General features: G+C 37.1%; 1 protein-coding gene across 2 annotated transcripts in view; it reads left to right on the top strand.

Moving 5' to 3' along the window:
- Positions 1-23,212, top strand: part of ABCB5 (ATP binding cassette subfamily B member 5) — a 112,361-nt gene that overhangs the window by 13,830 nt on the left and 75,319 nt on the right. The window contains exons 5-13 of one of the 2 annotated variants that reach the window (XM_012447735.2): positions 2,471-2,662; positions 2,748-2,919; positions 5,306-5,430; positions 5,511-5,688; positions 7,038-7,151; positions 7,468-7,578; positions 9,547-9,672; positions 10,942-11,145; positions 18,504-18,674. In XM_012447735.2, the coding sequence (XP_012303158.2) occupies positions 2,471-2,662; positions 2,748-2,919; positions 5,306-5,430; positions 5,511-5,688; positions 7,038-7,151; positions 7,468-7,578; positions 9,547-9,672; positions 10,942-11,145; positions 18,504-18,674 (1,393 nt within the window). Of the gene's footprint in view, positions 1-2,470; positions 2,663-2,747; positions 2,920-5,305; positions 5,431-5,510; positions 5,689-6,877; positions 7,152-7,467; positions 7,579-9,546; positions 9,673-10,941; positions 11,146-18,503; positions 18,675-23,212 lie in introns of those variants that run through there. The other variant, XM_012447736.2, reaches the window with a different exon arrangement.

Here is a 23,212-nt window from a genome sequence, read left to right as displayed (position 1 = left end):
TAGGAGAAATACAGTGTTAGGATCCTGTGAGTCTCTGGTAACAAACTTCATCAACCAAATAATATGCAACCTCACTTTATGTGTGCTTTTGTTTAAAGTCATCTTATTTAATATGTGTCAGTGATTCTTTAATATTGAACTCATCGTCAACAGCACTATATCTCATGCCTGAATGAAGCCCATCTGACACACTTGTTTTCTACATAGGGCACATCACAGCCTTCTAGCAACTACCTCACTAGCCTCTTGGCAGATTCACTTAATTCTTCCTCTACCTGGGTGTTCTCAGCCAGTCCCTTTGTTTTAATTACCACCTGCCTAACAGTTACTGCTTTCAAATCCACATCCCTTGCCTAGACCCCCCTCTCTTATGCTTCCATTTCTCATTTTCAGCTTCTTACTCGATCTCCACTTTGAGGTTTAACAGGCATTTCAGTCTTTGCAAATCTAAATCTGAGCTCTCTCTATGTCCTGCAAATCTTGTCTTTGTCCCAGTCCCTCACAAATGAAAGTGATATCCTCATCACCAGCTGTTCAACTCAAAACCTAAGAAGTTATTCTTGATTTCTCCCTTTCCTACATTCCTCATATCCAATACATTGGCAACTTTTTTTCAGGAAGACAAAGATTACTTTATTATTACACACACACACACACACACACACACACAATAAGACACTAGTGTGTACCTATAGTCCCAGTGTTATGGACCATCAGTGCCAGCTACTCAGGAGGCTGAGGCAGGAGAATCCCTTAAGCCTCAGAATTTGAGGACAGCCTGGGCAATACAGCAAGATCCCATCTTTTTTAAAAAAAAGCAAAAAAATTATAAAGCACTAAGAAATCTAAATATCCATGCTAGAGCAAACAGTTGGCAATTGAACATTCTGGGCCAATTGTATGCTTGAAGGAGACTGTGGCTGATTAGATCCCCATGGGAGAGAGAGAATCCTCATAGGCAAAGGGCAGGCCTACCTGTGACAACTTTTCAAGTTCTCTCTTCTCTTCAAGGATCATGAAAGGTACTTCATTCAAGGTGAGGCATACAATCTGGTGCTCTTCAGGCAGATCAAATTCTCATAATCTAGAGGACTGAATGAAAAGGATTTTTCTTTTTCAGGATAGGTGTCATTTGGAGGCAGGAATGGAGATTTTTGCTTTGACAGTCTTCCCAGTTATGTGTCTGGCAGAGAAAGTTGGTTGTTCTTGTTCAGGGTGTCCATTAGTCTGGCAATATTTTTGTTTCTAAAATACACATAAAATCTGTCTGCTTCTTTTTATGTAGGCTACCATGATCCTCATCCAGGCCCCGATTCTTCTCACCTTGGCCATGGCAGTAGCTTCTTAACAGAACTTCCTGCTTCCATTATTTCTGCTTTCATCCATCCTCCACAGAGAAGCTGGAGTGGTCTTTTAAAAAGTTGATAATGCCATCCCATGCTTAGATCTTCCAATGATCTTCTGCTTCTCTTAGAATAAAAGGTGAAATACGCACTATAAAAACCCTAGAACATGCCAGATTCTCCAGCCTCATCATTTCTTACCACTTAGGACTTCTTTTGTTTCTGGAACATGCTAAACAACTTTTTTTGACTCAGTCTCTCCTGGGAGAGATGTTTTTCCTCTCCCTGGAATGCACTTCCTGCTCTTTTTATGGCTGGCTTAATTTCATGTTTTGGATCCCAGCTATAATATCACTTCCTCACAGAAACTTTTCTTAACCACTCTATTTATCTGCACTAGCTCTCCCAACCCATGTTTATCCACCAGTTATTCTGTGGCCTATCACCCTATTTACTTCTTTCATAGAAAAACCTATTTTTTTTTCTCTTTGTGTATTGTCTACCTCCTCCCAGAACTGGAGGACTTACTATCTTGTTCATGGCTGTGTCTCTAGGACCTCAGACATAGTAGGCACTCAGTATATATTTATTAAATAATTACATTTCTTATCTGGTCTCCTACTGTTCCACATTTGGATGGTTTTCAGCTTTTCCATATTGTTACAAATGCTACAAAAACCATTTATATAGATGAATCTTTGTACATATCACCTTAGGGTGAATTCCTTAAGTTGAATTTTGGGCTGACTATGCATAGTTTTTAAGCTTTTTATCAAATGCTTTTGACTGCTATCATTTTTTTTTTACCCTCCAGTTCTGCCTACAGTTGCCTAATTACCTCAATGGAAATTTTTCATATGAAAGTATTAAAAATACTGAAAGGAAATACAAGTAGCAAGAGTGTTTAAAAATACTAATTTCTGCCAATAATGTAACAGATATACTCTATGTCTTACCAGGGAAACCTAGATCATTACATTCAATGTTCTTCACCTCATCGCATGTTATTTTTAGTTCTCTTTATAGGTTCTAGCATAAATTTCCTCAATCAAATACTGTGATTGACTTTTTGTGTGTAACAAGAGGAAAATGTGCTGCTGTCTCATATTCTTACACTCTTTCTTCAGGTTGACCCTGTATTATGTTGGAATAGGCGTTGCTGCCTTGATTTTTGGCTACATACAGATTTCCTTTTGGATTATAACTGCAGCACGACAGACCAAGAGGATTCGAAAACAGTTTTTTCATGCAGTTTTGGCACAGGACGTCGGCTGGTTTGATAGCTGTGACATCGGTGAACTTAACACTCGTATGACTGAGTAAGAGGATGATATTGTAGTATGTTAGCTTTGTTTTCATATGTGACATGTAAATGACTTAACTACATTTATTTGCTTGTTTCAGTGACATCGACAAAATCAGCGATGGTATTGGAGACAAGATTGCTCTGCTTTTTCAAAACATGTCTACTTTTTTGATTGGCCTGGCAATTGGTTTGATGAAAGGTTGGAAACTCACCCTAGTGACTCTATCCATGTCTCCTCTTATAATGGCTTCAGCAGCAGCATGTTCTAAGGTAAGCGAGCTGGCTGATACAATCCTGAATGGAAGCAGCAGTGTGGACTAAATGACTCACTGAGTTTGTCAAAAAATGGCTTTTCTATTCATTTGCCACGTCCCAAACTCCAAAGGGATATTATACACCACGAATACTTTTGATTTTGTTCATAATTAGTCGCCTTTCTATCTTCAACTTATTTGGCTAAAATAAAGTTTGTTTTTAGTATCTTACAAAATTGAAAACATTTCTCTTCATTTAGCAGTCTAACATAACTTCAAGTGGTAGCATGGATAAAGTATGATGCCATTATACATGTGATGTTTAGTTATTGCTATTGGGACAGCCTTGTTGGTTCTAAATTCCCAAATAAATGTGTTACGATTCATTTCACTGGGTAGAATAGAATAAGAAAATCCTAAAACAGTAAACACTTAAAACACATTTTTATAGCACCCTCTTAAAGTTTATATATATACACATCTATATGTAAATTCTTTTTGAGGCAAAGTCTCACTTTGTCACCCAAGCTGGAGTACAGTGGTGCAAACACAGTTCACTGCAGCCTCAACTTCCCAGGCTCAAGTCATCCTCCCACCTCAGCCCCCAAGTAGCTGTAGGACTACAGGCGCATGTGACCATGCCCACCTAAGTTTTGTACTTTTTGTAGAGACAGGTTTTTGCCATGTTGCCCAGGCAAATCTCAAATTCCTGGGCTCAAGCAATCCACCCACCTTGGCCTCCCAAAGTACTGGAATTGCAGGCTAGTAAGCCACCTCACTAGCCAAGTTTATATTTTGATAAGGCTTTCAATTACATTTCAAATGTCTGCTAATATCTATTTTTATGTACCACATGAGTATGTTTCAGTTTTTTAAACAAATTATGTACTTGCATTCTAAATTACATTTTTAGCACTGTTTTGGTGTAAGTATACCACAAAATTGTAACCTTATTTACAGCCTGGTTTTGAAACCAGTATCTTATGAAGTCTAAAAACAACAAATATATCTCTAATATTACTCTCCAAATCATATCTTTGGCAATTCTATCAGTGTATATACTCATCTTCTAAATCGGAGGCACAGTGCTTTAAACTGCGATACTAATTGTTCTTTATGGAAACCCAGTTCATAACATTCCCAGAGTTTATTTGCTAACCATATACAAATTCAACCAAACAAGAATTTTCAGCAATAAAAATATTCAATAGTGGACTAATCCCTTAACAACAGGCTTGGATATTTGGACAGCACACTTTTACTTAGTGTGACTCCAAGTGTTGACTTTGTAGCCTTTATCAAAACCTTCATCCTCAGCTTATTTGAAATGAGGAAGGAAATCTCAGTAGAAAGACTGGCTGCAGTAAGTTACTAACATCAGAACCTTAACTCCCCACAGAAGAGAGGTAAACAAGGAAGTTTAAAGGAATAGCAGTGGGTAGTCTAAATTCTATTACTGTATTAATTGATCAAGCAGCAGAAGTAGGTGAAGGTCAGAGTTATCCAAATGATGCAATACCAGAATGGATTGTTTCTACCTTCCTTCAATTCAACCTGGCAATTATCTATGAAACACTTGCTAAGCACAAGGATTTGTGCCAGGTGGTGTTTCCCCCTAGTGATATACTACAGGAATAATTATCTTTAGAAAGTGAACTCAGAAAATAATGAGTATTACTCAGCTTCTTCTACCCTCTGACTTTAACAGTTATCCAAGCATGTCTTATATAAAATCAGCTCCTACTATGTGGAATATATTTTTAAGGTGGATAGCCTTGCTATGCAAATAGGCAATAGTTACAAATTCACAGCTCTGAAGGCAGTGTTCTCGCTGTTCCCTTTGGTGGAACTGTTGTGCTAAGTACAAAACTGTAAAAGGATTAGTAAATGGGACACATAACAGAGAAAGGCCATGTGAAATCAGGTAAACCTGTCTAGTTACCAGTAGTGATATTTTCCCCTTTCTCTCTGAAATCTTACCTCTTAGTATTTGAAGACAAAGCATTTACTAGAGAGACTGCAACATGCAGTAATGATTTTATTGTTACGTCCCACACGTCGTCAGGATTGTGTTCCTCTTTCTGACACAGCCCTGAGACCCACACCCTCTGGAAGCTTTGCTTTGTACATAGCAACAAATCAAATCAAGTCAAATCAGTCCCACTAATTTCCAGAGTGTACACACACAAAAATGGTGTCCTTAATATCCTTCTCCAAATCAAGTCTTTCTCAAATGTGCCAATGTAGACGTCCTTTTCCAAAAAGAGTTTTTAAAAATACAGAGATAGAGTTTTAAAACATACCATTAGGCTACCTAGAATTCAAATTCTGCCTGACTTCAATGCTCAGTACATTATTACTATGCAGAGTCATTCTTTAACTGTGGTGGTGGTTTATTACAGATGGTCATCTCATTGACCAGTAAGGAATTAAATGCCTATTCCAAAGCTGGGGCTGTGGCGGAAGAAGTTTTGTCATCAATCCGAACAGTCATAGCCTTTGGGGGCCAGAAGAAAGAACTTCAAAGGTCTGTCCCTTTGAATATAACAAAATCTGCTTGGTTTTATTTTCCCCAGTGGCTACTAAGTTGTGTTCTGTTTTTGTAAGGTATACACAGAATCTCAAAGATGCAAAGGATTTTGGCATCAAAAAGGCTATAGCTTCAAAACTGTCTCTTGGTGCCGTGTACTTCTTTATGAACGGAACCTATGGACTTGCTTTTTGGTATGGAACCTCCTTGATTCTTAATGGAGAACCTGGATATACCATCGGGACTGTTCTTGCTGTAAGTCTTGTTTGAGAACAAGGTATTTGGCCTGGAAAATCTTTCCTTATCTAGTTTAGCCAAAATTCCTTTTCAAAGATGAATATTCAAAGATGAACATTTTTAATAAACAAATATTTGTTTACCTCAAATTATTTGTATGCACCTTTATAGTTATGAATTGACAGGATTTATTCATCCAACATGTTTTAGTGTCCTCGTTGTGTCAAGCATCTGCATTCTGCTTTTAGAAGAATCATAATTGAATTCCCCATTGGAGATACATTCAGTTTTCTTAATCTAACAGTGAAAAAGGCCATTCTTTAGTGAGATTTTTCCCTTCATCTTGGCCGAGATCAGAGGGCATTCTACATTCACCTTGCTAAATGTCTTCTCTCTATAAATAGTCTGTAGAGTTTGCACTCACCTCCTCTTCCTCTGTTCTTTCAGTATGTAGTAATGTTAAAAGCAGACTACATATAGCTCTGTCCAATATCACAGTTTGAAGACTTTTAAGTTTCTAGGGGTTATATGTTAAATAATAATTTATTCAGTTATCCTCCCAAGTTACAACAATAAACAGATCAGTACAGGATTAAGAAACATTTGTCTTGATGAATCAAAATGATGTGCTCTATATCTTTGATCCCGATTTGGCCTTTCTATTCTATAGATTTCTCTTCTTTCCATTAAATTCATCTTTTGAATTTGAGGCATTCATAATTAAGATTTCAGCTATTCATTTATCTCATATAAAGTGAAATATGATCATGAAGGATTTTTTTTACTCATTCGTGCTCCTCAATTTATGTGTGGCTAGGTAAATGGCTTACTAAGCCTGAGCATCCTCATCTAAAAGATAGGAATAAGAAGAGCTCCTAACTTGAGGGATTATTTTCTTATTTGACTTTTTGCGGAGATGAGTCTCTCTTAAAATGGATAACTGTCCCCAGTACAAAAATTCCAAAACAGTTTGAATGAAAACAGTACAATGTCTCTGAGCCAAGGAAATCTACTGCATTTTTCTTTTTAAAGTTCAAGGGGTCACCTAGCAAGGAGGGGAGTGTAACTCACCATTGGGTTTATACATGGCCAGCACACTTCAGTCAGCAGATTTTCCCGGTCACACATCCCAGCAGGTGATAACTAGAAGACTGTGGGAAAGTCAAAAGTTGTTTCCATATTAGGAAAAGGCCAAGGATACTTGGATTAATTTGTGTTTCCTTTTTATTTGATCATATCTTTCATTCTTTCTTACCTAATTTTTCTAATATCTCTCTGTGAGCCCAAACCAATAATTATATATTACATTCTATTGTCTTTCTTATATAACTGCAGAAAGCTAAATATCATTTTATTTGTTCCTGCAGGTTTTCTTTAGTGTAATCCATAGTAGTTATTGCATTGGAGCAGCAGCCCCTCATTTTGAAACCTTCATGATGGCCCGAGGAGCTGCCTTTAATATTTTCCAGGTTATTGATAAGGTAAGACCTCTTATTGCTTTGAAGAATAACTATCATTACTGCAAGAAGGCGACAAAAAACACGCACACTTGCTTCACTAAAACAATAGAATGGAAAAATTAATGTTGCTCAGTTGTTTATGGGAAAGAGAGATTGCTTTTAGCTCTTTTCTACAAGGAGACTGTGTTTTACTGAAACCTTCACATCTAACTCAATGCATTTCTAAAGCAGAAAGGAAACCGTTGTGGAAGAAAACCAACCTTAAACTATTTTTAGGATGTAGAGAGTGTCAGCTTACTCCTTTGAAGATTTATAACATTTCCTTTGTTTTTCCAAGAAACCCAGTATAGATAACTTTTCAACAGCTGGATATAAACCAGAATCCATAGAAGGAACTGTGGAATTTAAAAATGTTTCTTTCAATTATCCATCAAGACCTTCTATCAAGGTAGGTTAAAACAAATTATATGATTGTACAGTTTTCTGAAATTTTCTTCTACTGGCCAAGATCTTCTCTGACATGATTACTTAGGATCACTTTGACCAAGATTTTGGCTACTTTGCTTACAGACTTGAGGAGATAGATAAATAATGAACAAATAACTTTGGATCAACAAGTGATATTTTGCAGCATTTTTTCTATATTCAGCTGACTAAAGCATTTTCAGCTCTGTGAAATTCTTCTACTCTGGATTTGGGAACACACCAAAGTGTCTTTGGTTGATGGTGCCACCTATTGGTGGCTCCTAGATGCTACCCCACTCAACATAGATAACATTTTAACCCCTTTGTCTCAACCTAGGAGAATTATGCACATGTGCCTTTTCCTTCTGCCTTTCCTAGGGCTTTTACTGCATCAGCAATTGCGGCTAGTACTTTATCACCTTTACACATACACACACACGCATACACACAAACACAGAGTTTATCCTACTCTATCATTTAGCCTTTGACAAGTTCTTGTGAAAACGTGTGACTTTATTGCCTTCCCCCTTTGACTTCATTAGTGTATTTACCCAAAAAGTAGTTGTTGTTAAAGACCGAAAAAGGTAATTATTAATAATAAAACAATTGCTTCATAGAAAAGACATGATTTTAAGTGAAATACATAAAATTACTAATGTAATCAATTTCTAATGTCTTTTATAGAATTTGTATAGACCTACCTACTTCTACTTCCTTATTTTCCTCTGATTAAAATTTTGATTGAAATTCTCTTTTCAAAGCTCTCTATTTTTTTAAAAAAATTATTACTTAATTGCCATTATTGGAATCGTATTGACTTCCACCATTTTTCTTAACTGTAGAGAATTTCAAACTACATTTTGCAACTACATTTGGATTGGCTTCCTGAGGACTTAAGCACTAATTTTGCCATTATATTGCATGGGAAAGTGTTCTTTGGGTTTTAAACAACTATTTTTAAAATAAACTTTTGAAACATAACCCTTTTTGTTAAACTAAAGAATGAAATTTTTTTTGGTCCACCCATTTGAAATAAATAAAACAAATTATTTCAAGGAACGATCAGAAACCAAATCTAGAGTAAAAGTGCAGGTGTGAGAAGAGGTACTCCTCGTGGTCCTCGATTTCTCACCTCCTTCAGAGAACTTTTCTCTGCTTGGCCCTTTGAAGGTTTTATGTTTGGCTTATGCAAAGGGTCCATTGCTTTACAAATGGTGAGATCAAAGTAAGAGAATTCAAGGGGAGATTCCCCTGTTTAGGGCTAACTACATACAGATGCAAGCAAGGATAGGTGAGAATTTCTCAACAGGATCACTGTTGTCGTTTGAGAGGGTCATTATTGTGAGACTTCACTTACACTGCAGGTACCTGAGACACTAAACGCTGTAACAACTCCAGTCATTGAGAAAATGTTTAAAATGTTTCCTCATGGCTCACCATGAGACCTACCAGGGTTTCTAACGATAAACTATCATCTATTGTGAGTCCCTGAGAAACTTTGCCAGTTGTTTTACTTTAAAATATGCTTTGCAATTATGTTAGTATATTCTAAGAAGGAGCTTCCTTAAATAGCTTGTGACAATATCTGGCAAGATTTCATTCACTTGTTACAAATTAAGACAAGACTCTCATTAACTTGATAGTCAAAATTCATATAAAACATTTTAGTTGAAAATGTGAATAGTTTTACTAGTTAATATTCTGAGAGTACTCTTAATTTAGATCTCTTCTTTACAGAGAGAGATAATGAGAGATTATTTTACTATTATTTTCATAAGTTATTTAAGCTATTATTATACATGCACATGAAACAAACATAACAAGATCTAATTTTTTTTTAAGTTCCACAGAAGAATTTGTTTTGGTTTATAATTATATATTCATTTTCTGAAAATGTGTCCATCATATTCCTATTGCAGTTTTATGATTTTTCCTCCATACATTCCAATAGATTCTGAAAGGTCTGAATCTCAGAATTAAGTCTGGAGAGACGGTCGCCTTGGTCGGTCCCAATGGCAGTGGGAAGAGTACGGTAGTCCAGCTTCTGCAGAGGCTGTATGATCCAGATAATGGCTTTGTAAGTGCAGCTAGCAAAACCATGCAGTCTACCTAATGGAATATGGAAACACCTCAGAGCTCACAGCTCTACTGTTGGAAATGAAAATGTAACTTTTCATTTCCAACAGTACAGCTGGGAGAGAAGCCATATTGTTTTCTTCCCTTTGTATCTATTCATTTAACAAATATTTATTTAGTGCCAGGCAGTTTTAGGTTCTGAGAATACCTATGTGAATAACATAGATAAAAATCTGCCCTCATGAAGTTTACATTCTAATAATCAGAGATGAACAATAAATAAAATAAGTAAATTATATAGTATGTTAGAAGGGAGTGAATGTTGTGGAGAAAAGTAGCATATTAATGTCAGTATCCAGCATCTACCAAGAATTTCAAAGTTTGTCCAAGAATGATGTAGAAAACATCTCCACTTCTTTTTTTCTTTTCTTGGAGCTTACAATGTTGCACTTACTTTCTTAGCCTTGTAAGTGGCATAGAGGATGAGATTTGATGCTCAAAAGTGTATGATTCTTAATGCTTCTGTTCAAACTTTCAACAGTTATTTTTAAAAGAAAACCTACTCCCCCAGAGCCTGGCTTTATTTAAATTTTACTTCTTAGTTTTCATTTAAAGTATCCTAGACCCATGTGACTACATAAATTATTAGATGAGTGTTACATGTATAAAATAGTTGCATAGAATACCCATGCCCCGACAGAAAACAAGCACTGGTAAGAAATAGAGACTGTATAAGTTAGAATTACCACACCCTGGCTTCTGTCACTGGAGTATGCTGGGGTAATTTGCAATGGCACCACCTGTGGAGAAGACAGATTACTTATTATTAGGTATAGCAATGAATTGAAGACACTTTTGTCTTTTGCAGGGGTATGAGGTATTCAAATGATGAAGGCTATTTTCTAGAAGAAATTTAAGGGTCACATCAGTCTTAAAATAACAAAACTGAAGTTTTTTGTACATGTCTACATAAAAACATCTGGGGAACCTAGAATATGTATCTTTATAATATCTAACTTGTGGATCTTAGAATTAAGATAATTAGATGATCTGGCAAGATTTTAGACCTATTACTCTTTTGCAATATTGTTTGTTCCCATCTACCAGAAAAAGTCTATGGACAATATATGTTATAAATATTTTATCCAAAATATAGTCTTTGATTCTTAAAATATGCTACTTCTCAGCTTATATTTTGGTTTAGTACAAGATACTCTAAAATCAACACAGTAAAAGGCATCACAACATGGTTCATTCTTTGGATTGGCAGATCACAGTGGATAAGAATGACATCAGAGCTTTAAATGTGCGGCATTACCGGGAACATATTGGAGTGGTCAGCCAAGAGCCTGTTTTGTTCGGGACCACCATCAGTAACAATATCAAGTATGGACGAGATGATGTGACTGATGAAGAGGTGGAGAGAGCAGCAAGGGAAGCAAATGCTTATGATTTTATCATGGAGTTTCCTAATGTGAGTACACTGTGCAGCCTATGTCCTTAGCTTCTGGTGGCAGCACTGCAATATTCCAATATAAGGTAATGAAACAACAACCGATGCAGAATAGTAGGGGTGTGATTAATTTCTGGATTGTCCTAGAACAAGCTTGTCCAAACCATGGCCCAAGAGGGCCTTGAATGTGGTCTGACACAAATCTGTAAACTTTCTTAAAACATTAAGAGATTTTTTGTGATTTTTTTTTTTAGCTCATCAGCTATAGTTAATTTTAGTGTGTTTTATGTGTGGCCCAAGACAATTCTTCTTCTTTCAATGTGGTCCAGGGAAGCCAAAAGACTGGACACCCTTGTGTGAAACATCTGTAGAGAAGAATGCATAATAACAACCAAAAGAAGAAATACATCATTTAAAGGCCAAACTAAAAAAAGTCGTATTTTGTTCTGCAAATAAAGAAGAAAAAATGAAAGATATGTTAAAGCATAACAAAGAAACATGAAACAAAATCATCAGGCTGAGAAATGATGTCTAAAATGTTTATTTACGAGGCCATCTTGTGGCCGAGAGTAGGAATGTCATACACATGATGTTCAGAGCGATTCTGTGACAAACCACAATAAAAATTATGATCATTTTTTAAAGCACAGGAAGTGAACATTGCATAAGAAATGTAAAATCAGACCGGGTGTGGTGGCTCACGCATGTAATCCCAGCACTTTGGGAGGCCAAGGCAGGCAGATCTCCTGAGGTCAGGAGTTTGAGACCAGCCTGGCCAACATGGTAAAACCCCATCTCTACTAAAAATACAAAAAAATGGCCAGGCATGGTGGCATGCGCCTGTAGTCCTGATTACTCAGGACGCTGAGGCAGGAGAATCGCTTGAACCTGGGAGATGGAGGTTGCAGTGAGCTGAGATGGCACCACTGCACTCCAGACTGGGCAACAGAGTGAAACTCTGTTAAAAAAAAAAAAAAAGTGAAGTCATATTTGGAAAGCAATATAGTAAGTTAAAATTCTTGCTCACAGGACGTATGGATCTTAATGGGTATTTAGAATTAATAGGGTGCTATAAGGACATTTTCAAAAATATTTCCTAAGGTATTAGTTCCTCAGCATCACCTAAAATTATTGCGGGGAGTACCTTATGACATATGAAAGAATGAAATTTGTAATTAAAGTACATATAAAATTCCACCATCCCAGAGGGTCACAATAACAAAAACATTTATTTTAATGGGCATATTTCACAAACCACACTTTATAGATTGTAATGATTTTATTCTTATTTTTTAATTAAAAAATTTGTTATGCCAGTAATTATCTCTTATCCCCATTATTTAGAATCATAATTAGGACATATTTAGGCCAGCAAAATCATTAAAGATTTAAGGTGATGCTTTGCCTGTGGTTTGGGAACACACATTTCCTTTTGCTAATGTTTTGCCCCTTCCAATGACCTCCTTTCCTTAAAACATCAATGCTCTCATTTCCTACTTGGAATTAGGAAGCTTTCCGGTGCTTCTTACATCATATCCTGTAAGTTACTACTTGCTTTTACCAAAAGCCCAATACTACACAAAGATGCCCCTTGCTATAAATCTAATAGTACATTGAGAAGATATAACCCTAACAAATTTAAAATAGTAGTTTATCATGATGAAAACTAAATTCCACAGCCATAGTTAAACAGAAAAATGAGAAAGCACAATAATAAATAAAAGTTTCAGAAGTGGCTAATTTAGGTAGGTGAAAAATTGGGGAAAGCTATGCTAAAAAATACAGAGCATTATTTTCTTTGTAATATACACAATTTTTAAATTAATGTATGATAATTAGCTGATACTGGTTAGCCTTTCACTCATAAACAACCACGAAATTAGATAAAACATATGAGGCCAAGGGCAGTCATTTCCATGCATTGGAAGAGAGATAATGAAAGACTGATTCGTAACAGAGAGGAATCTCGTAAAGGAACTCCATGAATTCAGTCTGGGAATACATTTCTGACCTCATCTTTGTGGACTGGAATCCAGACAGAACTTGGTAGCCCCACTGAGCTAAAAGGCAAAGATTAAATTTTAGGGCAGCTTGAGCAGCTGGAAAGGTGACAAGAGATCAGCTGTGGTGATAAGGCTGGGGCAGAAGTCCATGTCCATGTGGGCATTCCTCAGGAATCCTCATCTGAGGATAAGGCTATCTACCCAAGGCTTACCAGACAGCGGCAGCCACAAAGCTGCAAGCAGAGCACTGGATAGAAGTCAGGTAGTGCTGTGGGGTTGTTGAAAGTGCAGCCCAGCCGGAATGGAGAGATCACATTAACACCATTTTAACACCCCAGGCAAGTAGCTAAAACATGGAAAAAGCCACACCTTAGGAGTCAGGACCACACCTTGGAGTAAGATCTACTCCAGACCTGCCCTAACAAACCCTGAGACCAAGCCATGACAAGATGCCCAGAGTAGAGATGCTTCGGAGGTTGGATTCTGCCAAGTTATGTGGCTTTCTACAAATTCACCCCAATGAAACCTAAAATGAAGATTGCACAAGTTCAAGATCAGTCAGTGCTTTTTTTTTTTTTTTTTTTCAGAAGAAAACAGAACTCAGTCTCTCCAGCACAATAATCACAGTACTCAGTACATAATTTACAAAAACCAGACATTCAAAGAAACAGAAAAATATGGCCTGTATGCAAGAAACATATTCCCAAATATTTATTCATTCAGAAAAGAGTTTCAAAATACATGAAGTAAAAACTGATACATCTGAAAGGAGAAAGACAAATCCACAACTTTAGTGAAGGCATCAGTACTTGATAGAACAAGTAGGTGGAATATCAGTGAGAATACAGATGAACAATACGATCAACCAGCTTGATTTAACTGGCATTTATAGGACATTCCAGCCAACAACAGCAGAAAACATTCTTCTCAAGTGCACATGGAACATTCTCTAAGATAAACAATATTCTGGGCCATTAAACAAAACGAAACCTTTGCCCTTTCAAAGAATAGAAAATATAGAAAATACGTTCTCAGACCATAATAGAATTAAACTAAAAATCAGTAACAAAAATATATCCGGAAAATACATAAATATTTCAAAAAAATCACACACACAAAAAAACACTTCTAAAGAATCTATAGCTCAAAAGAGAAATTTCAACTATTCTGAACTAAATAAAACTATTCTGAACTAAATAAAACTATTCTGAACTAAATAAAAATGAAATTGCAATGTATTAGTATTTGTGAGATAAAGTACTGCTTTGAGAGAAACTTATAGTATTTATTGCTTATTTTTAGAAAGGAAAAAACATCTACAGCCTGCAAACTTAATTTTCACCTAGAGAAACTAGAGAAAGAAGAGCAAATTAACCCAATACAAGCAAGACTAAGTAAACAGAAATTACAGTAGAAATTAGTAAAATAAAAAACTGAAATACATCAATTATTGAAACCAAAAGCTGGCTCACTGAAAAGATTAAAAAAACAAAAAAAAGTCAAACTGTAGCAAAGCTGACAAGAGACAGAGAGACAGAGAGAGACAGAGAGGGAGAGAGAGGAGAAATGGCCAACATCAGGAATGAAAGACGGTACATGACTACTGATTCCAAGGACATTAAAAGGTGAATAAGGAAATATTATCAACAATATTATGTCTATAAATTTGACAACTTAGATGAGAGTCAATTAGCTGAAAGATATAAATTACCAAAACTCACTCAAAAAAAAAATAGATAACTTTAGTGTATCTATAATTATTTCAAAGAGCAGCTGGGTGCGGTGGCTCACACCTGTAATCCCAGTCCCAGCACTTTGGGAGCCTGAGGCAGGTGGATCACTTGAGGACAGGAGTTTGTTACCAGCCTGGACAACATGGTGACACCCTGTCTCTACTAAAAATACAAAAATTAGCTGGGCGTGGTGGTGAAAGGCAGAGGCAGTAGAATCGCTTGAACTCAGGAGACGAAGGTTGCAGTGAACTGAGATCGCGCCACTGCACTCCAGCCTGGGCGACAGAGCAAGACTCTTTCCCCTCACACCCCCAAAAAAATGAAAAACCTGGATGTCTAAATAACAGCAACAGTTAACAAATGAAATTAAAATAAAATCAGTATTCACAATAACATCAAAAAACAAAATGCTTGAGAATAAACTTAATGAAAGATGTGCAAGTCTTCTAGGTAGAAGCTATAAAATGCTGATAGACATGAAAGAAGATCTAAATAAATAGAAAATACTTTATTCATTGATATAGAAACTCCATATTTTTAAAGATTTGTATTCTCTCCAAGTTGAGATATATATATATATATATATATATATATATATGCTTTATCAATCAAAATCTCACCAGTTTTTATGTGTATGCATAGAAATTAACATGTTGATTCCAAAATTTATTTGGAAATCAAAAGACCAACAATAGCCTAAACAATTTTGAAAAAAAGAACCAAACTGGAGGACCTAAATATCTAATTTTAATACATCAATTAAGATTGTGGTAGTGGCATAATGACGGTGGTATAGATCAGTACAGTCGAACAGAAAGACCAGATATAGATTCACAACTATCTACTCAGTTATTTTTTGACAAGGTCAATGGAATTCAGTGGGGGAAAGAAATATCTTTTCAACAAATGGTGCTGGAACAATTGGCTATCCTTGTGGAAAAAATAAAATGTGACCTTTACTTTATATCCCATACAAAAATTAATTTGTTATTGACCTTATACCAAAATTGGCCTACACTTCAAAAATTAAAACTTACAAGAAAATCTTTGGGACTCTGAGATAGGCAAAAGTTTCTTAAACTGAAAAGGCATTACTGGAAAAAAAGATAAACAGTAGTTGATTAAAATTAAAACCTTTTTTTAAAAAGACGCAGTTTAGAAAACAAAAAGGCAAGACACAGAATACAAGAAAATGTTTATAATATACATGTCCAACAAGGACATGAATCCCAAATATATAAAGAAATGCTATGCCTTGGTGATAAGGCAAAAAATAGAAATGAAAAATGGGCAAAAACCTGAACAGACACTTTACAAAAGAAGAATCAAATGAACAACACATACATTGAAAATATGCAACATTATTAGTCACCAGGGAACTCTAAAATAAAACCATAATGAGATACCATTTTACACTCGTTAGAATGGCCAAAATTAAAAAGACTAACAAATGAAACTTTTGGTGATGAAGTAAGCAACTAGATCTCTTGTTCATTCAAACAAAAGTAAAATCAGTACAACCATTTTAGAAAGCAAGTTGGCAGTTTATTATAATGTTAAACATACACTTATGACTCAGCATTTTATTCTTAGGCATTTATTCAATATTCAAAAGAAGTGAAAACATTACCACAAAAATATCTTGTATGTGAATATCCATAGAAGCTTTATTTATAATAGTCAAAAATAGGAAACAATTTATGTACTCATCAACAGTTGACTAAATAAACAAATTGTGATAGATCTATGTTTTTCTTTCCTTTTTTTTTTTGGAGATAGAGTCTCACTGTTACCTAGGGTGGAGTGCCGTGTACAATCTCAGCTCACTGCAGCCTCAACCTCCCAGGCTCCCAGGTTTATGCAGTCCTTCCACCTCGGCCTCCTGAGTAGCACATGCCACTACACCTGGCTAATTTTTTTTGTTTTGTTTTGTTTTTTTTTGTAGAGACAGTGTTTCACCATGTTGCCCAGGCTGGTCTCAAACTCCTGGCTTCAAGCAATCTATCCACCACAACCTCCTAAAGTGCTGGGATTACAGGTGTGAGCCACCACACCCGGACAAACTGTGATAGATCTAGTGTTGCCAGATGAAATACTAGATTCCAGCTAAACTCGAATTTCAGATAACGAATAATTTAGCAGTATTGCATAAAACATACTTATTCTAAAAAAAATCCATTTTCTGAATTCAAATTTAACAGCTTTGTGTTTTGTGTTGCTTGTTTTTGTTAAATCTGGCAACCCGAGGTAAACTTGCATTGTGTGGAACACTACTTAGCAATCCATAGGAGTGAACAACTGATACAACATGGATGAATCTCAAAAATATTATGCTAGGTAAAAGAAACAAGCCAGAGAAGTACATACCATATGATCTCATTTACTTGAAGTTCTAGATCCAGCAAACTTCATGTATAGTGATAAAAATCACATCGGGGTATCTGGAGGGAGGATGTGGGTTTTGACTGAAAAAATGACATAAAGAAACTTAGTAGGGCTACAGAATGTTCTGTATCTTTATCGGTGTGGTGGTAGCATGGGTGTACTCATTTGTCAATACTCAGAGAGCAGTATCCTTAAAATGGATGCATTTTATCGTGTTTAAGTTTCTTCAATAAGGCTTTTTTTAAAAAAGGTAAAGATCAAGCTCTAGAAATTAAGGGTTTAGAAAGAATACTTAAATTTATCTCCTTGAAGAAATAAACTTTGAATCAGGGACATAACTTAGTAGAATATTACCAGCCATGTTTCCTGGGTGCTAGAAGTTACCCCTATCACAAATACGAAAGAAAAAATATCTACTTTGTTAAAGATAAATTTATGTTTTAAAAAAATCAAAAGGACACCTAAAAAGTCTCTGAAGATGGAAAAATGTTTTAGGGGAAAGTTTGTTTTGACAGTAATTTTTTTTTTTTTTTTTTTTTTGAGACGGAGTTTCGCTCTTGTTACCCAGGCTGGAGTGCAATGGCGCGATCTCGGCTCACCGCAACCTCCGCCTCCTGGGTTCAGGCAATTCTCCTGCCTCAGCCTCCTGAGTAGCTGGGATTACAGGCATGCACCACCATGCCCAGCTAATTTTTTGTATTTTTAGTAGAGACGAGGTTTCACCATGTTGACCAGGATGGTCTCAATCTCTTGACCTCGTGATCCACCCGCCTCGGCCTCCCAAAGTGCTGGGATTACAGGCGTGAGCCACCGCGCCCGGCCCAGTAATTTTTTTTATATTGTTTTTCAGAGTATCCAGGAAGGAAATTGTGGGTAACGTATCAAATTGCTAATAAACACTGCAGAAAATAGGTATTTGTATTAGTGGTTCTTTTAAAGACTTCAAAGCATTCTAAAAATATCTAAAAGAGATTTGGAAATTAGTTTAAATCATTATTAATTTTTCTAAATACATTTGATTATAATATGGTCTAATTTCTTTTAGTCCTAGCCAAATTTTTCTTATGTCCTCCCTTCTTTGGGCTCTTTTTTTCACAGTGGTTTGTTTTTACAAAGAACAAATCAAAAGTCATAAGCAACCAGAATCTGAAGTACTGATTAAGCTGGTGTTAAAACACAACTGGGATTGTTGTTTCCCGTTCTAACCATTTGATCACGCTGCCTTCTGTTTCTGTGCTTCTTTTCTATTTTTCATTAGAAATTTAATACACTGGTTGGGGAAAAAGGAGCTCAAATGAGTGGAGGCCAGAAACAGAGGATAGCGATTGCTCGTGCCTTAGTTCGAAACCCCAAGATTCTGATTTTAGATGAGGCGACGTCTGCCCTGGATTCAGAAAGTGAGTCAGCTGTTCAAGCTGCACTGGAGAAGGTAAGTGAGCAGAAACATTTCTTATTTCCATATTCCTGGTTCATTATTGTTTTTTTTTTTTTTTTTTTTTTTTTTGAGACGGAGTTTCACTCTTGATACCCAGGCTGGAGCGCAATGGCGCGATCTCGGCTCACCGCAATCTCCGCCTCCTGGGTTCAGGCAATTCTCCTGCCTCAGCCTCCTGAGTAGCTGGGATTACAGGCACGCGCCACCATGCCCAGCTAATTTTTTGTATTAGTAGAGACGGGGTTTCACCATGTTGACCAGGATGGTCTCGATCTCTTGACCTCGTGATCCACCCGCCTCGGCCTCCCAAAGTGCTGGGATTACAGGCTTGAGCCACCGCGCCCGGCCCATTATTGTTTTTAAGTGTAAGAAAATATGGATCTGTAGTAGATTACTCAAGTTCAGAGCCCTCCTTAAGGTATGAAGGCAGTATGTTCACTCACAGGAGAACTTATGTGATGGCTATAGAAAGTGGTTTAGAGGAGAGAAGGAGATGCTGTGGTTGATTAGTGCTAAAAATATATATATGAGGCTGATATATAAACAATCATCCAGTCTACACCTCCATTCCAAGAGGTTTGCACTTTCCTCCTCCCTAGAGTGGCCCACCATCATCATCACTATTATAACCATGCCCATCCTTTGCTTCTACATACACCTGTAGGATTCTCTTCTCGGACCACTTTTCTTCTTTAGGATAGCCCCAGGTATTCATTGTGACCTAATTTCATTTCAAATGGAACATCGCTGACCTTGAACTAGCGCCCTTCAACAGCCCTGGCCCCTCAAACTTCACATTGACCTCCTGCTGACAATGAGCTACTACACACACCTCAAGGTCACATGCAGTTGTGGCCCTGCACCAAATTACACTGCATCTAGGAGGGGAGTAGGCAGTGGAGATATGAAAATCCATTGAACACTTTTCTCAATGGCCCGACTCCCTCATAAACAAACCATGGCCTTCAGACCCCTTACAAGGCTTAATGGCACAATTTACTTTGCATTTGCTTGGAAATTAGTTAAGTGTTTTTTCTCTAAGAAAATAAAAGGCTTCTTTTTTTAAAAAAATGCTGACTTTAAGGGACCAGAAATGGATACTGGCAGCCTAAATGTCCACTGCTTATTGAAAAATCTCTTAGTTACTATTATTTATTCGCAAATCAGATTGTGCAAGTTTCAATGCTGGTTCCCCTCCCATAATAACAGTGCCACATGTTGCTGGTGTGGTAAATAAATAATCTTTGTTTACCGTGGAAACTTTGGCAATTTGGTTCATCTTGGTACAGAAAATTCAAAGACAGGGCTAATGTTTTATTCATTTATTATACTTAATAACGAGGACAGGGATCTGTATTTAGAATATATTCAATAAATTATTTTTAATAATAGTGATGTTTGGTTATTTAGGGCTTCAGTGTACTAAAAATGATTATATTTAACTAACCCATTTCTTAAGTTATATAAGATTTTTGTTTTTTTTATTTGAGACGGAGTCTCACTCTGTCATCCAGGCTGGAGTGTAGTGGCATGATGTCGGCTCACTGCAACCTCCACCTCCTGGATAAAAGTGATTCTCCTGCCTCAGCCTCCTGAGTAGCTGGGATTAGAGGTGTGCACCACCACGCCCAGCTAATTTTTGTATTTTTCATAGAGATGAGGTTTCACCATGTTGACCAGGCTGGTCTCGAACTTCTGACCTTAGGTGATCCACCCACCTCAGCCTCCCAAAGTACTGGGATTATAGGCATGAGCCACGGCCTGGCCAGTTATATAAGGTTTTTAAAAATGTATTGTAATAGGCTCTCTGATTGTTTAGAAGGTTCGATGTTGTGCCCATTGTCTTTTCAACGACTATGGTAATTAGGTAATCAAATCTAGTTCAGACTTTTCAAATGAATAGTTGCTTGGTGATGTGATGAACTAATACATGTTATTGGTTAATATGAAACTTGTATCAAAAGAGAAAAAAGAAGAATGCAGAATATTTGTAAACTGATTCTAATTACACAAAACAGATGTATCTGTGAACAAAAATGAAGGCAACATATGAAAATAATAACAGCTGTGTGGCAGAATTATGGGGGATTTAACTTATTTCAAAAATTCATTTACTGTTAACTGTTTTTCAGTTGTTTAAAGGAAAAAGAGATTAAATTAATGTGGAAATAGGCGTATAACTGCTTTATGTATGGTGTGCTGGGTAAAGGTAAAGGGTAACCAATAGGATGAAAAGTAGGATAGTAGACTAGATTAACTGTAAACTCTTCCGTTTATTGGAATATGGCTTATGGAGAAGGGGAAATCTCAAATATAGGCAGGGTGATGGCAGCTGCAGTATCATGACAGCCCTCTCCACTCCCCAGCATAGACGGCAATTATGGAACCAAGTCCTTGGAGGGGGCCCTAGGTAAGGAAGGTAGGACATCCAGCAGGTCTCGTTCCTGATCATCTGTCTAAGAGGCCCCAGACTCTGTTACGTGATACAGCCTAACCCACACAGTTAGCAGTTTTCTGCTGCTCAAAATATCCTGCAAGCCACTAACCAACAAAAGAAGGCATAATGAAATGTATCCCTTCTCCCTGGTGACAGAATCAATACTCACTTCGCTCCACAACCTGCCCTCACTTATTCCTTCCATACCCTCCTCTCCATTACTCATTTATCTTCCACTTATATGAAGTTCTAGAACCTGTTAAACTAATAAATGGCATTAAAAAATCAAATCAGCAGTTTCTTAGGGCAGGGGTGAATTTTGACTAAACAGCAACATGAAGGCACTAACACCCTTATCCTCACTTGGGCTATTGCAGTAGCTAACTCTCTGCATAAGCCCATGCCCTCTTCAATCTGTTCTCAACACAGTAGCCAAGTGTTGCTATTCAAACGAAAATTTGGTGTCCTCATACTTCTACTTCAAATCATTCAATGACTCCCTATCTCACTCTAAGTAAAAGCCAAATTCCTTACAGTAAGCACAAGGCTCTAAGAAACTGGGCTCCAAGTTCCTTCTGGAACCTCCCTTCCTACCATTCTCCCCAACAATGTGACAATGCAACAATGCATGCTTCTACTGAGTGCTTCTTAAACATACCCTTGCACTTTTCATCAGCTAACACACAATGCATATGTTTATTTTGCTATCGTCTCTCTTCCCCCACTTGAACATAAACTCCCTAGTGGTAAAGGCTTTGATTGATTTACTGCAGCATCCCCTCCTCTAGACCAATGCTGGCTCTTAACAGAGAGCCAAGAGATATTGTTGGATGGTCTTGGATGAGTGTGATCCAGGATAGTTCTAAGACCTAAAATGGGCCCAATGTGGTGGCTCACGCCTGTAATTCCAGCACTTTGGGAGGCTGAGGTGGGCGGATCACCAGGTCAGGAGTTTGAGACCAGCCTGGCCAGCATAGTGAAACCCTGTCTCTACTAAAAATACAAAAAATTAGCCGGGTATGATGGCACACACCTGTAGTCCCAGCTACTCGGTAGGCTAAGGCAGGAGAATTGCTTGAACCCAGCAGGTGGAGGTTGCAGCTGAGATCGCAGCATTGCACTCCAGCCTGGGCCAGAGTGAGATTCAGTCTCAAAAAAAAAAAAAAAAAAAACCTGAAATATTCTTTTCTGGACTTCTTGATTTAGGACAACTACAAACTAGTTTTATTTCACTAATGTTCAAGAAGTTCTAGCGTCAGTGAATAAAGGTTTATGCCACAGGGTGTGCGTTTCACTCTGCTACTGGTTTTGGCCTGGTGTGAAAATGCAGCAGGTTTCCAAGCTGCCCCACTAGTTGGAGACATAGCAGTGAGCACCTGCAGGCCCCTGGGGAAGCCAAGGAAACCCACACTGATTCTGTGATAAAGGCTGTGAAAGCTCTTTGAAATGTTAAAAGTGGTATGCAAATCTAAGGCATAATTATTATTAAGGAAGTTTCAGCCACACCACATCAATGGAGAACCTCTAAAAAGGCCCTTTGCTAATTATGCAGGAAGAGTTATCATCACAGTAGTATTCTTTGAAGACACAGGGTTGCTTTGTTGCAGCTCTCATGGGCATGTCTTAACCATCACTGTACTTTCTCCCTGTGATGGACCCTGTTGGTCTTCCTCCAAGACCTCTTTCATTATATTTATACTACTTAAAGGACTGGACAATAAAGAAATCGGCATATTACATTAAGCTATGGGCCACTTGATTAAATTAAGTTCTAAGAAGTGATTATCCAAAGTTGAAGTTAGGTCAGAGTAAATTTTATACACATACACACACACACACAAATGCACACACATTTTGTATGTCTGTATTAACTAAATATCTCACTCTGTATTTGGAATTTTTAAAAAAATCATTTATAGCAACACTATAATAGTTGGGAACAGAAAGGGGATTTCTCCAAGGGAATTTCCTTGGCTGAAATTTAGACAGAACATCAAAGGTAACACACAGACTACCCCATGCGAAAAACACCACTGGACATTTTATAAATCCTGCTTAATCAAGCTCATATTTGTAGGGCTTGGTGTTAAATTCT

The sequence above is a fragment of the Aotus nancymaae genome, unplaced genomic scaffold (genome assembly GCF_030222135.1).
Source record: "Aotus nancymaae isolate 86718 unplaced genomic scaffold, 86718_ANA_hifiasm-v0.15.2.pri h1tg000025l, whole genome shotgun sequence".
NCBI lineage: Eukaryota > Metazoa > Chordata > Mammalia > Primates > Aotidae > Aotus > Aotus nancymaae.
This window is presented reverse-complemented; position numbering and strand designations above follow the sequence as displayed.